Below are 14,523 nucleotides of genomic sequence, written 5' to 3' on the forward strand. Positions count from 1 at the left end.
CAGTAGAAATGGCGCCAGGCGAATGTCTCCTTGACGTACCCACGCGACTTCAGGGACTGCATTGTTTTCATCACATGAAGGTTGGGCACGTTCACGTTGGGATGCTGGGCTAGATGGACGTCCTTCTTAGCAACAACTACCCCGTCTTTAAAGAGGAGCTCATAGATGGCTTGGCGGTTTTTCTTGGGCATCAGCATTTTCCCACTCGATTTGTCTTACAATCTCTGCTCGAGTGCTGAAAGTCTACTAATAAAGACTGGACGCTCGGTCTGGAGGTCTATACTACTTGGTATTTCACTTGATACTGCCCCATGCTCTTTGTGTGGTCCTCTTTAAGTTGAGATACCTCCATGCTTGTGTCATCAGTAGGACATCAGTCGTGGCCAAATATGGAGTTCCATTGTCAGTCATGCCCAAATATGGAGTTGCATGCAGTTGTGCCCAAATATGGACGCCCACGGTGCTAGACTATGATCGGAAATAATGGGTAACCAAGAGAACCTGATATTGATGAATATGGACATTGTTAGGTCTTTTAAAACATCTAGGCCAAGGCCTGTTGGGAGCGTTTGCCACTTGGTTATGCAGTATCATTGTAGCCATTGCCAGTATTTAGTATAGTATTATCATAGTACCTGGAGGCCAGTCTATGATGTCATGCCTTTGGAATTCATGCCCGTCCGGTTATGGAATACCTGTTGTACCCTGTTGACGTCAGTACTATGATGTCATATTGTATTGATGACATCAGGGATCTCCATACATGGGCATAAAATGGACACAAACAGACATAGAGAGGGACAGATACAATACAGGGATTGGAATTATAGATCATTTCTGGACAACCGCCAGTCCGACCGACTTCACACTCATCACTCCCTCGGTCCCTGTTGAAGTTTAATTTTCAGATGGTTTGCGAGATATGTGGGTGACGGATATGTAGAGATGACGTTATTTTCTCTCTCTCTGTCTGTCTGTCTGTCTCTCTCTCTCTCTCACACACACTAGCTCCTTTCGGAATCTCTCCCTCCGCTAAATACTGTAGCTCCGAGATGAGGTTCCTCGGCATCAGCTGCCCAAATGAGATTTCTCCGATGAATGTTCGCCACACTTACACGATTCTTACCTTTACCACACATCGTATCCAAAAAGTGATGGTCTTTTTAGCGTCTCTCAGATGTATAATATTTGAGCGGTGGAGAATATCTAAGCGATGGGTTGAAAGTTTAAATCGCTGTTAGTCAGCATGTGGCCAGTTTTCTTGCCCTGGGATTCACAGATTAGTGGCCAGTCACGTATGCGCTTTACTGCTTCTGTAAAATTGCATTGCACTACAGCGATTTAAACACTTGTTTCAACCCATCGCTTAGATTTTCTCCACCACTCAAAAATTATACATGTGAGAAGAGAGAGGCTAAAACAAGGCTTACTTTTTGGATACGATTTGCGCTAAAGGTAAGAAGTACGTAAGTGTGGCGAACATTCCCTGGAGAAATCTCATTTGGGCAGATGACGCCATGGAATACACACACGCACACGCACGCACACACACACACACACACACACACACACACACACACACACACACACACACACACACACACACACACACACACACACACACACACTATAACCTTGAACCAGTAAAATCACATTGAGACAAAGTCTCTTTTTACGTGTGTACTGGCCGTGAAGGAGAGAAATTACACAGCTTTGCCAGACATACAATTCAGTTCAATACAAATAACAACTGGACATCTGTGAACCACAATGACTACACGGAGTGCTCCGAAAATAGTTAGGATTAACCAACAACATAAAAGGAACAATTCAAGTAAAACTAGATTGGCATCCAGGGAGTGTGTGTGCTCACTTTGGCAGCGTCCGGGCCAACGGCGACTGAGATTAGGTGCTCACAAACTGCGAGGACGCACGGACGCACGCACGGACGGACACACGGACGGACGGAGGGGAAAACATACTCTCCCCCATGCCTTCGGCTGGTGGAGACAATAAAAAAATACAAAGCCAAATACACAACAAATCTTAAATTACAAAAGACTACTCTCACACTCTGTCTCATGTCTCCCTGTCTCGAGTCATGTCTCTCGCTCACTTGCTCCTCACTCCATCTCTCTACCCCCCCCCCCCCCCCCCCCCCCCCGAGGTAATTGAAATGTGATCGGAAACAGCAGACTGCTAAATGAGACAGAACTGTGCAATTAAACGGAACCAGTCCCACAAGTAATTAATATTCACGGCCACTCACAAACAAATCACAGTACCATTAAAACCATTGGGGTATGGAAAACGTTTGAACATTTTTTGGATCATTTGAATCTTCTCTTCTGGGAGTCCCTGCCACAAAACGTTTTACAGGTGGGGGTCTGCGGTCAAATATAGGCCTACAGTATATAATATCAATTCGGGGGTCCATGACATTAAAAACATTTGAGAACCACTGATATGATCTAGATCTATATCTTTAATATCCTGATCCAAATTACATCCATAAATGGAGTGTGATGTTTTGGTGCATGGAGAACGCGAAGGAAGACCACAAACTAACATCTCCGACCTCATTACGCTGCAGAGTGCGCGCGCGCGTGTGTGTGTGTGTGTGTGTGTGTGTGTGTGTGTGTGTGTGTGTGTGTGTGTGTGTGTGTGTGTGTGTGTGTGTGTGCATCCCTCTCTGGATAAGCTACATTTCCTGTGAGACAGTCTCTCCCGCAGGGGACACAGAGACCAGCAGAGTTTAAAGTCAGGTCGGGAGCGCACACGCCTGCCTGCACGTACGCATGCAGAGTATAGAATTTGAGAGATAAACATTACATTATGAGGATGAGATTCAGTGTGGGTGTAGGATTAGGCATTTATAGAGGACAGGCAGTGGTGTAAAGTAACTAAGTACATTTACTTAAGTACTGTACTTAAAGTTGTACCATGTAACTTTTTTTATAAAACAAATCTTAAAATTGTCCTAACTGTTAAATCGCTAAAGTTTTAGAACACCCACTCCGTTATTTTCAGCTTCTGAAGCCTTCTCTTTATATGTTTTCTATGATCCTGGCCGTGGACCGGATTTCGCGCAAAATTGACGTAATCTGCATCATCTGTATACGTTGTGTATACGTTGCCCAATCACATCGCCGATCATGCACACATGGTACACTACCGGCCAATCACAGCGCATCTTGAAGTGGGGTCGCCATATTTGTAGTCGCCCGTGTGTCTCTTTACTCAAAAGGTAATCTCGCCTACCAGGCAGGGTGAAGTAGTCCGTTTCTCCGGAATGCCTGAACGCACAGGAACCAGGGACCCCTCCAAAGATAGCTCTCGGCGTTGTGGAGGCAGACGCGGGGGTGTGAAGGTACGAAAAACGGGCGAAAGACGCGAACGCGACCGCGGTTTGCTATATGGCTACTGACCACTAGTTGAGAATCTTACACAGTATAGCTTTAAGTACAGTTTTGACGTATTTGTACTTTACTTGGGTATTTCCAGTTTTCAGTACTTTTACTTCTACTCCACTACATCTCAGAAGCAAATATTGTACTTTTACTCCACAACATTTATTTGAAAACCTTAGTTACTAGCAACTTTTGCAGATATAAATGATGATATTGTAAAACATACATTAATTCACTGTTTCTCTATGTTATACTGTACCTAGGATATTTGAAAATAGCCGATCTACAAGCTCACAACGCGTCGCATCGTGAAGCGGTGTGAGCTTGTAGATCTGCTATTTTCAAACATTTTGTACTTTTACTTTAGGTACTTTAAAGTACATTTTGATGCCAACACTTTTATAATTTTACTCAAGTACATTTTGAATTATGTACTTCTACTTGTAATAAAGTATTCCTACATTGCAGTATTGATACTTTTACTTAAGTAAAAAATGTGAGTACCTTTTCCACCTCTAGTCTGCAGCCAAATACAGTACTCAATTTGGTGGTGCGTGACATGAAACGGTTGGAGAAGCACTGCATCTAAAAGAAAGCGCTTGAGAGTAGGCATACTGTATGTTTCCAAGACTGCAGCCATTACACTAAATAAGGCACATTTGTTTTCTTTTATTCTATATTTAGGACAATAGCGGTCCATTGAGCATACAACATGAATGGGTGAGTGTCTGTCTTGTGTGTGTGTGTGTGTGTGTGTGTGTGTGTGTGTGTGTGTGTGTGTGTGTGCGTGCGTACGTGCGTGCGTGCGCGCGCGCGAGACTGCGCGTGCGCGCAAGGGATGAGTGTGAGTAACGAACGAGGAAGGACGAAGGCTGCTGTCTTCCTCTGCTTATCGTCGCTGTCGAGTGAAAACCTTGTACGTCCAAAACCATTCGTTTTGCATTATCATTTTAAAAATAATTTAAACTAGTGAAAACAGCCGATATACAAGCACACAACGCCTCGCGGTGCGAGGCGTTGTGTGCCTGTAGATCTGCTGTTTTCACTACTTTTGTGCGACGGCCTTGTCTGATGAGAAAGAGATTGGGAAAGAGATTGGGAAAGAACGTACACATTTTAAACTTGGAGATACGAGGTTTCTACCCGTCAACAACGTTATCCTGCAACCACTTCCTCCTCTCCTCTCTCCTTACACCCCCCTCAAGCCCCCCCCCCCCCCCCCCCCCTCCAACACACAACCACACACAGTTTAAAAATAAGCCATTGTTACCCCTACACAAAGGGACAAGGGAAGGACATTCAGAGATCTGAGGGGACACGGCTAACATCATGATGGCCTCTTGATTAGAAATGATACGGACAAGGTTTTATAGCCCACTTTCACACTTGCACTGAAAGCCGTAAATCCACTGTCAATATTACATAATGGATGAGTGAGACTCCAACCACTGCAGATCATAGTTGGTACTAAATTTATATTGGTATTAATATACTAGAGTATATAGAGAGATGTACTTTTATTCATTGAAATTTTGTTCCAGATTGCAGATTGAATATTTCAAGATCTGATCATTATTAAAAAATATAATAATAATAATAAAAATAAATCCAAGTATTATGTTGGACTTGTTTGACCCTCTATATACTCTGTTGCAGGGCAGCGATGCAACGCGTTGCACTTGTTGTAGATCAGTTCTTTGCGAACACACTAATTTAACCAGCGGTGGAAAAAGTACTCAAATATTTTACTTAAGTAAAAGTATCAATACTGCAATTTAAAGTAAAAATCCGGAATTAAAAAGTACAAAAGCATTTGGTATCAAAATGTACATAAAATACTCAAAGTTGTAGATCATCCATTTTCAAATGGCCGAAATGTATATGGGGCTGAAGTGGGTAAGGGCACAGTCACACAGCACTTTTATTCTACCAATATTTGCCACTGAGATGTGGTGGAGTAGAAGAACACGTATTGAAAAATGGAAATACTACACTAAAGTAAAAGTACCTCAAACTTGTACTTAAGTACAGTACTTGAGTAAATGGACTTAGTTACTTTCCACCACTGGTGTAGGCCTACACACACTCTAAAAATGTATTTAGCAAAGACTCACAGGATTTGACTGTGCATAAACTGAACTTCATCAACAGTTTCTAGCCTGATGCTGAATTTGGCTCACACTCAAACACTTACCTCCAATAAATCAGGGCAAGAGTCACTCCACTAGTGTGTTTTGTTTGTTTGCAGTGTCTTAACAGGGGCCCTGGCTGTCCAATGTGTCCATGTATGAGTTATTATAGACTTGCTTATTTTCCCATCGCTGGATCCAAAAATAGTTTGTCCAGCTTGGAGCTAGGCCATGCTTTTTTTCTTTCTTTTTTACCCCTGGGGCAGTGGAAGCAGAACAGACAGTGCAGAATACACACAAACACACACACACACACACACACACACACACACACACACACACACACACACACACACACACACACACACACACACACACACACACACACACACACACATGTGCACGTGCACATGAATGCATACTGATTTATTTCCTAGCACTAGAGAGAACCCCCCTCTTTGTACAATTTGGACGATAACGTAATATTGTGTGTGGATCAACAGAACATGTGTGTAAACGTAGATGTAGTAGATTATAGGATACATGTACAGTATGTCTGTGTGTGTGTGTAATAGGCCACTACTGAAGGAAAAACTCGTATTTGGATATTGTCCAAATGTACTATTTAGCATTTTATATGAATTGGTTAGAAAACAAAATCATTGACAGGATGCCTGGATAAATTGGCATATTGAAAATAAAATAAAAATAAATAAATAAATAGCGTGGCATACTTTAGATCACAGTAATTCTCTTGCATCACCCAGACAATCATTTTTGCTTCACTGTTGCCATTAGCAACATGGCAGCTTCCCCTTCACCCCTTTGAACCCCCCCCCCCCCCCCCCCCCCCCACACACACACACACACACACACACACACACACACACACACACACACACTTCACCTTAAAATAAACCGGGAGCATTTTTAGGGAGGGGGGGGGGGGGGGGGGGGGGGGGGGTTGCGCTCGCGTGGCACTTGGCGGTGTTGCAAAAGTAGAAGGCAAAGCACCTATTAATATGCTGACAGCTGCCCAGCGAGGCCAGACTGTTCCAGGCTGATATTCAGAGTGACACTGTGAATGATCAGCTGGTTCATGGGGTCAACACATCGCAATGTGACGTGCTGTGAGCTTGCTTTGTAGATCTGCAATTCTATAGGCTATGTACTTGTGGTAAATGTATTGTTACATTCGACGGACTAAGGGAGAAGGAAACAGCCACTTCAGTAGAAGCTAACAAAGATCCATAGAACACGGAATAGTAGGAAAACACTAATGACCAGTGGTGGACACTCAACCCCAGGCACGTGCACACATAGAGACATCAAAGGGGGCTTGAGCCCCTGCCCTTTTATCCGTCTTTCCATGCCATACCTAAAGGCAGAGTTCAAGAGAATTGCCTTGTCCAAACTCTCCTGAACTTGAATGCATTATCTTATGTTGAAAGAATTGCCCTCTCTGTGTCGCACGCCACATCTCCAGTATTGACTTGAGTATGCTTAGTTCATCAGTGTGGTATCAAATACAGAAAATAGCCGAACTCCAAGCTCACAACACGTCGCAGTGCGACGCATTGGGGCACAATACTCAAAGAATTGACTGAAGTACAGTACTCAAGTAAATGTACTTTGTTACTGTCCACCACTGCCTCATTGCGTAAAGCTGTTTACAGCTTCAAGTGGATGCTGTTGACAGGACCAGGCCCAGGGTCGAAAAATGATGACTCAAATCAACGGAAGGAGGAACACCACCAACTCTGCAAAACGCCCCAGTGATTCTTTCAGACAAGAATATACTCACCCAGCGGCAATAATTCTTAGAAGAGCAGAGGGTTCATTGTGAACGTTACACAGTGAAATACTGAGTGTTCATTTAACTCAATCGTTCTCAAACTCTGTCATGTCAAGGAACCCTAAATTAATGTGTGTTTGGCCGCGGACCCCCATCTGAAAATGTTTTGTGACAAGGACACCATAAAAGATGTGTGGTGTAAAAAATATCCAAACATTTTCAATGTTTTTTTTTCTTCTCTTTGTTTTTTTTAATAGCTGGTGCAAATAGGGTAGTGGGGGTCCCTGGACCACGGACCAACATAACTCTTGAGAAATGGAACCAAATTTGTTTCCATTTGTACACTCTCAGAGTTACAGCCACATAGTTGTCCATTGTCCATCATTTATCTGGGGACCCCCTGGAACCCCTCAAGGACCCCTGGGGGTCCAGAGACCCCATTTTGATTACCACTGACCTTAACTTTAAGGGTGTCCCAAATGGACCTTTTCACATGACCCAGGGACAGCTCACATGGATTTGTTTACAAGATTGTTCAGCCAGGTATTCTAACAACCTCTGAAGTGAAACACTGCAAATAAACAGGGGGTTTTGGTCCAAATATGGCAACACATGCACGTGGTATTGCCATGATATACAGTCAGTTTTGTGTTTGGGTCAAAGGTCACAGAAATGTCAAGATCCCTTTTCAGTCCGATTTCCAGCTACAGTATGGTCCAATCCATTGAGGACCAGTAGTGTTCAAAGATTTGGGGCTCAGTGTCATCAGTCAAAAGTCTTACAGGGGAAATGTTTCTCTAAATCTTTGATGAGTTACTGTATAACAATGCTAAATGATGAAAGGGCAATTATTACATGTTCAAGCGTGCCGGAGTTGAATGGTATTTTGGAGATTGGGTCTGCAATAATGTGGGAGAGCTGAATCGAGGCCGGGATTCTGGCCGTACACTGACTAATTTAAAACAGTTGGGGCCGCAGCCAGATGTGAAGGACTAAACTCACAGTGGTGAATAAACCAGTACTAATGACTAACAGAACCTCTTTCAAGGGGTAGGACATCCAGGGGACTGGAGAGAGACCGTGTCGAGGAAAAACAGGGGCAAACTAGGACAAAACAACATGTGGCAGTTGTCAGATCAGCGGAGGAGGAAGGGGGCATTATGTTAGATCCGACATCACTGACCTTGTTAACAAAGAGGGATAAATAACAATGCCACAGTCTTCTACAGCAGGGGTTCTCAACCTGTGGGTCGTCCCCAAATATTTTGTGGGGTCCCCAAATTATTTTGTGGGGTCCTCAGATGATTAGCTTAATGTGAAACATTGTTTTGTCACTCAAAGGTGAACAAACCAAAATAAAGTTTAAGTGTATTGAGGATATCTGCACATTTCTAAAGTGACAATTTAAGGGCTTTTAAGACCATTTTAATACCTCTAAAATAAAATAAAAAACATTCTCCATGTTGTCTAATATTAGAAGAAGAAATTGTGAAAATAGCCGATCTACATGCTCACAACGCCTCGCAATGCGAGGCGTTGTGAGCATGCAGAATCTGCTATTTTCACAATAGAACCGTGTTAAGCAAAATGTAATGCCTCAAGTCAGGGTGGGGGGTCCCCAGTTAAATATGATTATGTTGGGGGGCGCGGCCTGAAAGTGGTTCTAAAAGTGGGGCCCGGGGACCCCCAGAGATCCTTGAGTAGGATCCAGGGGGTCCCCAGCTAAATAGGAGGAGGAACCAAATGGACCCTTATTTATGGGGGTTCCTGCCGTGGCCTAATCAATGCATGCATACCAAAGTGGGGGAGCCTTGAAATTAAGAAGTTTGAGAACTACTGTTCAACAGGTGTAGTAACAAATAAAATAAAATAAAAACACTGGCACTATTTTTGTAAAACAACATGCTTGTATGCTTATTTTCCTCATATACCAGAGTCCTTCGGACATGTAATGGACTTGGAGATTGGTATTCTATTTTCCATCTGCCTGAATTAACAGTAGGTACAGTCGTGGTTTTGAAAAGAGTAATGTAATAAGGTGGACACTCATATGAATGTGATTTAAGCATAACGTCGTTGTCGGGTGGAAACCTTGTATTTATCATTTTTAAATTAATTTAGACTAGTGAAAACAGCTGATCTACAAGCATGTGTGCTTGTAGATCAGCTGTTTTCACTACTTTGTGCGATAGCCATATGATGAACCAGTGCTTTACTTTGTGAAAAAATGTACAAATTTGAAACTTGGAGATACAAGGTTTCTGCCCGACAGTGACAATAATGCAGTGGTTTCCAAACTGGGGGTCCCCAAATGATTAACTTAATGTGCAATATTGTTTCGACTCAACAGTAAACAAACCAACAAACTGCACACAGTACAAGTGTACACCTCGCAAGGCGTTGTAGTTCAGTTATTTTCACAATGTTTATCTGTGGATCTGAGTCAAACGAAATGCAATGCAGTGCTTGTCAGGGTGGGGCATCCCCAATTCAAATATGATGATGGGGGGTCGCGGCCTGAAATGTTTGGAAACTCTTTGCCTATAATGTACACCAGTGGTTCTCAAAGTGGATTCCAGGGACTCTGTAGGTTCCTCTAGGGCCATTAGGGGGTCTAAATTGACCCATACAAGTCTGTAACTCTGTCAGTGTACAAATGGAACCAAATGAACCCTAACGGGTTCATTTGGTTCCATTTGTACACTGACAGAGTTAAGAGGAGACCTTGAAATTTGAAAGTTTGAGAAACACTGATGTATACTGTGTGCTATGACTGCGTCACTCGCCGTGAATAACTTGTTTTCGAGAAAGAAAACCAATCATGTGGATCCCGGGATCCACTTGGGAACTGCGTGGCTTCAATGTGGAGCTTGGTCTTCATGTGGCCAGCCTGTGACGCCAGTCATCTATGACATCCATAATTGTCTATGGAATTGAATAGAATAGAAAACGTGGGTAAAAACTGTGATGTGTGTGTGCTGTGTTGGGGGGGAGGGGGGTGTGGAGGGGGGGGGGGGATGCTTGCCACATAAGGGGAGGGGGATACAGTGGGATCAACGGGTCCTACTTGGAAGTTTGTTTCTATATATTTTTATTGAAGCCCCTTGGGATGCAGCATCTCATTTTCAAGAGGGACCCAGCAGAAAGAGGTCACACTGTGGGTCGTAAATGCCATTTGTTTAGCCCAGTACTTCTCGAATTTTCACATTTCAAGGGCCTCCATAACTCATGGGTCCATTTCGTCACATTTCTAAACTTTCAGAGTTAAGGCCTGCCCATAGTCTCTCCGAAACCGAACTTTTCTTCGGCGAGTTGCGACTCTCCGACGTGCAGATTTTAGTCTAATTCGGTGTGATGCTTTTCAGAAGTCACGAGTGACGTCATTTTGTTGTCGAACCGGACCTTTCGGTTTGGTTTCTGAGAGACTATGGACAGGCCATTTGCAACTATGGCGATAAGAGCCCCATCAGCGCTATGCAGAAGCTGAAACGCGTCTGTTGACCTGGTCATGATACAAGTCCAAATAACTTTAAGCCGTTGCTGCCCTAGTCTTACACAACCTGGAAGAAGTGAATCCATTCACTCTCTGCATGGCAGAGCAGATCATGCACATGAAAGTGACAATCTGTTAACTAAGATTCATGTCCTACCCTCATCAGCCTTCACTGATGAGTCCCAACAGAAATCCTGCTGGCATGGATTAGATACCAAGCTTTGAGCCCCTTGCAACACCGATCCCGTCAACCAGTGGTCCCACCGAATACCAGTCACTTCGCCAAAAATCCAACTCGCCAGATCAACTTGCTAGGACACCTCGCCAATTAGCAGGGTTGTCAAATTGGACTGTCAGTCCAAGAGAATCCAGGAGATTTATTTTTTAGGGGGTGCGCGGAACTCCCCAACAGGGGTCTGGTGGTCCTCCCCCCAAACTTCTTATCCTGTGTTCTTAATTTTGTGCATGTTTGATACTTTTATCAGGCTTGCTTTACTAGCATGCACAATTTCAGCCTTAAAATGCCAAATGTAGGTGTACAAATTTGATGACTGAAGCAAAGTAAGACATCCTTAATAATGACTTCTCATCTGGGTGTCCTCCCCCAGAAAATATTTAACAAAGTAGATGTAATTGCCAATCATCCTGGCGAATCCAGGAGCATTGACAAGCCTGCCCAATGAGCGGGGACAATTTGGCGAGTTGGAATTTTGGCGAAGTGACCGGTTACCGTCCCACCTGACTACATGATTAGAAACCTCTCAGTAGAAGAGCAGAGGGACCATCACCCACAACCACAGCAGCCGTGCCGACCCGTCACACACTGCATCATCATGCGCCACCATAGAGAGACTAGCCATAATAATGTCCTACTCACCAAAAACGTTATGCATTAGAACAGGGGTCTTCAATGTTTTTCAGGCCAAGGACCCTTTAGAGAGAGAGATGAAGCTGGGACCCCCACTACATATATTTACCGGTAATACAAGTGTGTTGCTGGCAGGGAGAGTGATATTTGTCATTGCACAAGTTCATGTACTCCTACTCGTTGTGGCGGCACTTGTCAGCAGGGAGTGTTGGGTGGGACTGGAAGAGAGGGACAGAGGTGCTGCATCCTCCCAGTGGGGGCTCCTCACTGGCAGGTGTGCCAGTAGGATACAACAGCAGCAACAAATCCCACAGTGTGTGGGCAGGGATGAATTGCCATAAAGACTCATGTCAAGGTATTGAAGGTAAGGAGTGTAAATGGTGCCTAGGTGCCTATTTCTTTCCCCTGATGTTGACCAGGGCAGGGCTGGATTTACCACTGGGCCGGTGGGGCCGTTGCCAGGGGAACTGGGCCGTGTGGTCATTGACAATTTACTAAAATTAAGTGTACACGTTAATAAAACATCTAATGTGTGGGCTCCACCTCTGTTGTCTACAGGTGCTTTCTTGGCCCACAGATGATCATCATGGCTTAAAATCCGAGCTGGGTAGTGTGTGTCGGGAGGGAGGGGAGGTTATGGTAGAGGGTGGGGAGGGCCCTAAAAAATTAACGGCCAGGGGCCCTTGCGGGGGTTAATCCGTCCCTGGACCAGGGACCTCCAAAGATTCCATGACATGGTTGATTGTGATTGTGAAACACATAATTTGTGATTTATGACATTATTCAATCTATTTGACACAATAAATAGAGTTGTCTAGCCTATAAATTGTGTCATGACAGTTTACTCCCCCCAATAGTAGGCTAATTTTGCTGCCACCTTGATTTATGCATTCCGTAGCCACTAGGCCTACTTTAGTAGCTAATTAAAATGTAGGTGTGAATGTAACAGGTGCCATATGTATCCCACAGTCAGTGTAACCTAGACGTGTTGCTAAAAGTATGCTGCTCTCCAAGAATAACACGCCTCTGACACTGTTGTATGCTTTCTATAAATAATGCAAAACAAACCTGTCTCAGTCCCGAGTCCCGTTTAATTGGTTTACACACTCACGTCACGCAGACAAATCGATCACCACAAGCGCCACAGCTAAATTAACATAGATTAATGGCGCCAGTGAATTATCCGATAAACTATGAAGCCTACTGTAGCCGATAATGGCATAGGCTACCTGTTGAATGAGGAGACATGTAGCCTACCTGTTGGTTGTTTGTTTGTATGAGTGGTCTGGTTATTCTTCCTCCAAATATCCCTTTGATGTCATGATCCAAGCAGAGAGGTGTCTCGGTCTCCTGTCCCAAATCAGCCAGCAGCGCTGATCCCACTCCCACTCCAGCCACTAGAAATAATAGGCGGTGCCTAGTTATTAACTCAGTTGTTAAGTTTTCAACCATACTCCCACTAAGTCTAATTGTAACCAGTTTTATGGAGATGTGAGCCGATCGCACAAACCTGAGGCATTTTAATAGTTTTTTTTCTAGGCATATTCTGAATGTTCTGAATTTAAATTACAGCCATTCAGTTCGTATTCAAATAAATGCCCGATATAATTAGTATTGATTCACACAGTCTTCTGCTGGTAGCTGGAGTGGGGACTGGTGTGAATTCGAGGTCCAACGACGCCATCTGCTGGAGGTCATCAATAAATGAATCAAGTAGGCTATGTTATCAGGGTTTCACTGCTGCTAAATATCTCAACTCCAACTGAATTAAATTACTTCTACAGACAGAAATATTGTAATTAGTTGGGTTTCAGTGTGACCCAACCTATGACTTACATTATAGCCTAACATTTAATTTAGATTAGTTAAAGTTGGTTAGGCGGCTTTGGCAACCTTTTTGTCGTGTTTTTATTTTCTTAATATGTTCTTCACATCAGTACAATGTTGTAATGATCATTAGACTCAGATAAATAATCCAAGTTATCCAACCTATCTCCCAGACTCCCGCCCCAGTCAGAGTTCTGAGTTTGTATGAATTTATTATGTGCAAGATGTAATTTGCATACAGATATGAGACTTAATTTAATTGTGTTGTTTTTTATATTATATTTAAAAATAAAAATCCCCTCTCTCACAATTATGCTAATGTACCAGCAGTGATATTATTACCATAAGCCCTGTGCAAATTGGCACGGTTGGTATGTAGGTATATAGGCTATGTAATTGCGACCGTAGGTCACATTTATGGAAAACTGCAGATCCTGTGCGTGCGTGCATCATGCTCAATAGCCATATGGAGCTGGCCAATACCACATGATATGGACCTGATCGGTTCTGACATCACAATGATGACTCGACCAGCTCATCACCTATATCTCCATATATGGAGCTGGCCAATACATCTATCTGATCTCACAGACTCCAATTATCTGTGCCCATAGGCCTATGGACATAATGTGACAGTCTTGATAGCCAGTGGGATTGTCGGGACACGAGTCACACTTGCAAATGAATTCTATCCGTGTCCCTTTTATGCCCATATATAACAGTTACCTACTTCCTCCAGTGAGGGAAATTCTAGGATATTTTCAGCCCAACCCAGCTGATTCGCTGCCCACAAGGAGCGCGTGAGCAATTAGGGGTTAGTATTGCTTAACCCTTAAGTTCTGTTCAGATTCACTACACCTTTGTTCTGTTCGGGTCATTTTGACCCGGGGGATATTTGGTTTAAAAAAAACAACACTAATACTAGTAAGACACCTGAGGATGGAATGCGACCTCAGGGTGACATGCGACCTCGCCCTAAAGGGCGAGGTCGCGCCAATTCT

The 14,523-nt window shown here is 43.6% G+C and overlaps 2 protein-coding genes across 2 annotated transcripts in view; both read right to left on the reverse strand.

Annotated features, from left to right (window-relative positions):
• LOC308291892 (small ribosomal subunit protein eS10-like) overlaps positions 1-197 on the reverse strand; it is a gene marked incomplete at both ends in the record, with an annotated part of 492 nt that extends 295 nt beyond the window's left edge. Inside the window, one exon of the mRNA XM_080734032.1 lies at positions 1-197. This exon is cut by the window's left edge and continues 295 nt beyond it. Within this exon, the coding sequence (XP_080590158.1) occupies positions 1-197 (197 nt within the window).
• The window catches only part of LOC308291592 (calcitonin gene-related peptide type 1 receptor-like), a 40,059-nt gene extending 27,011 nt beyond the window's left edge, over positions 1-13,048 (reverse strand). Inside the window, exon 1 of the mRNA XM_080733646.1 lies at positions 12,953-13,048. The gene's annotated coding sequence lies outside the window, so the exon portion shown is untranslated. The remainder of the gene's footprint in view (positions 1-12,952) is intronic.
• Positions 13,049-14,523: the final 1,475 nt, after the last annotated feature.

Source organism: Nannobrachium achirus (assembly GCF_963921795.1).
Source record: "Nannobrachium achirus genome assembly, chromosome: 9".
In the NCBI taxonomy this organism is placed as follows: domain Eukaryota; kingdom Metazoa; phylum Chordata; class Actinopteri; order Myctophiformes; family Myctophidae; genus Nannobrachium; species Nannobrachium achirus.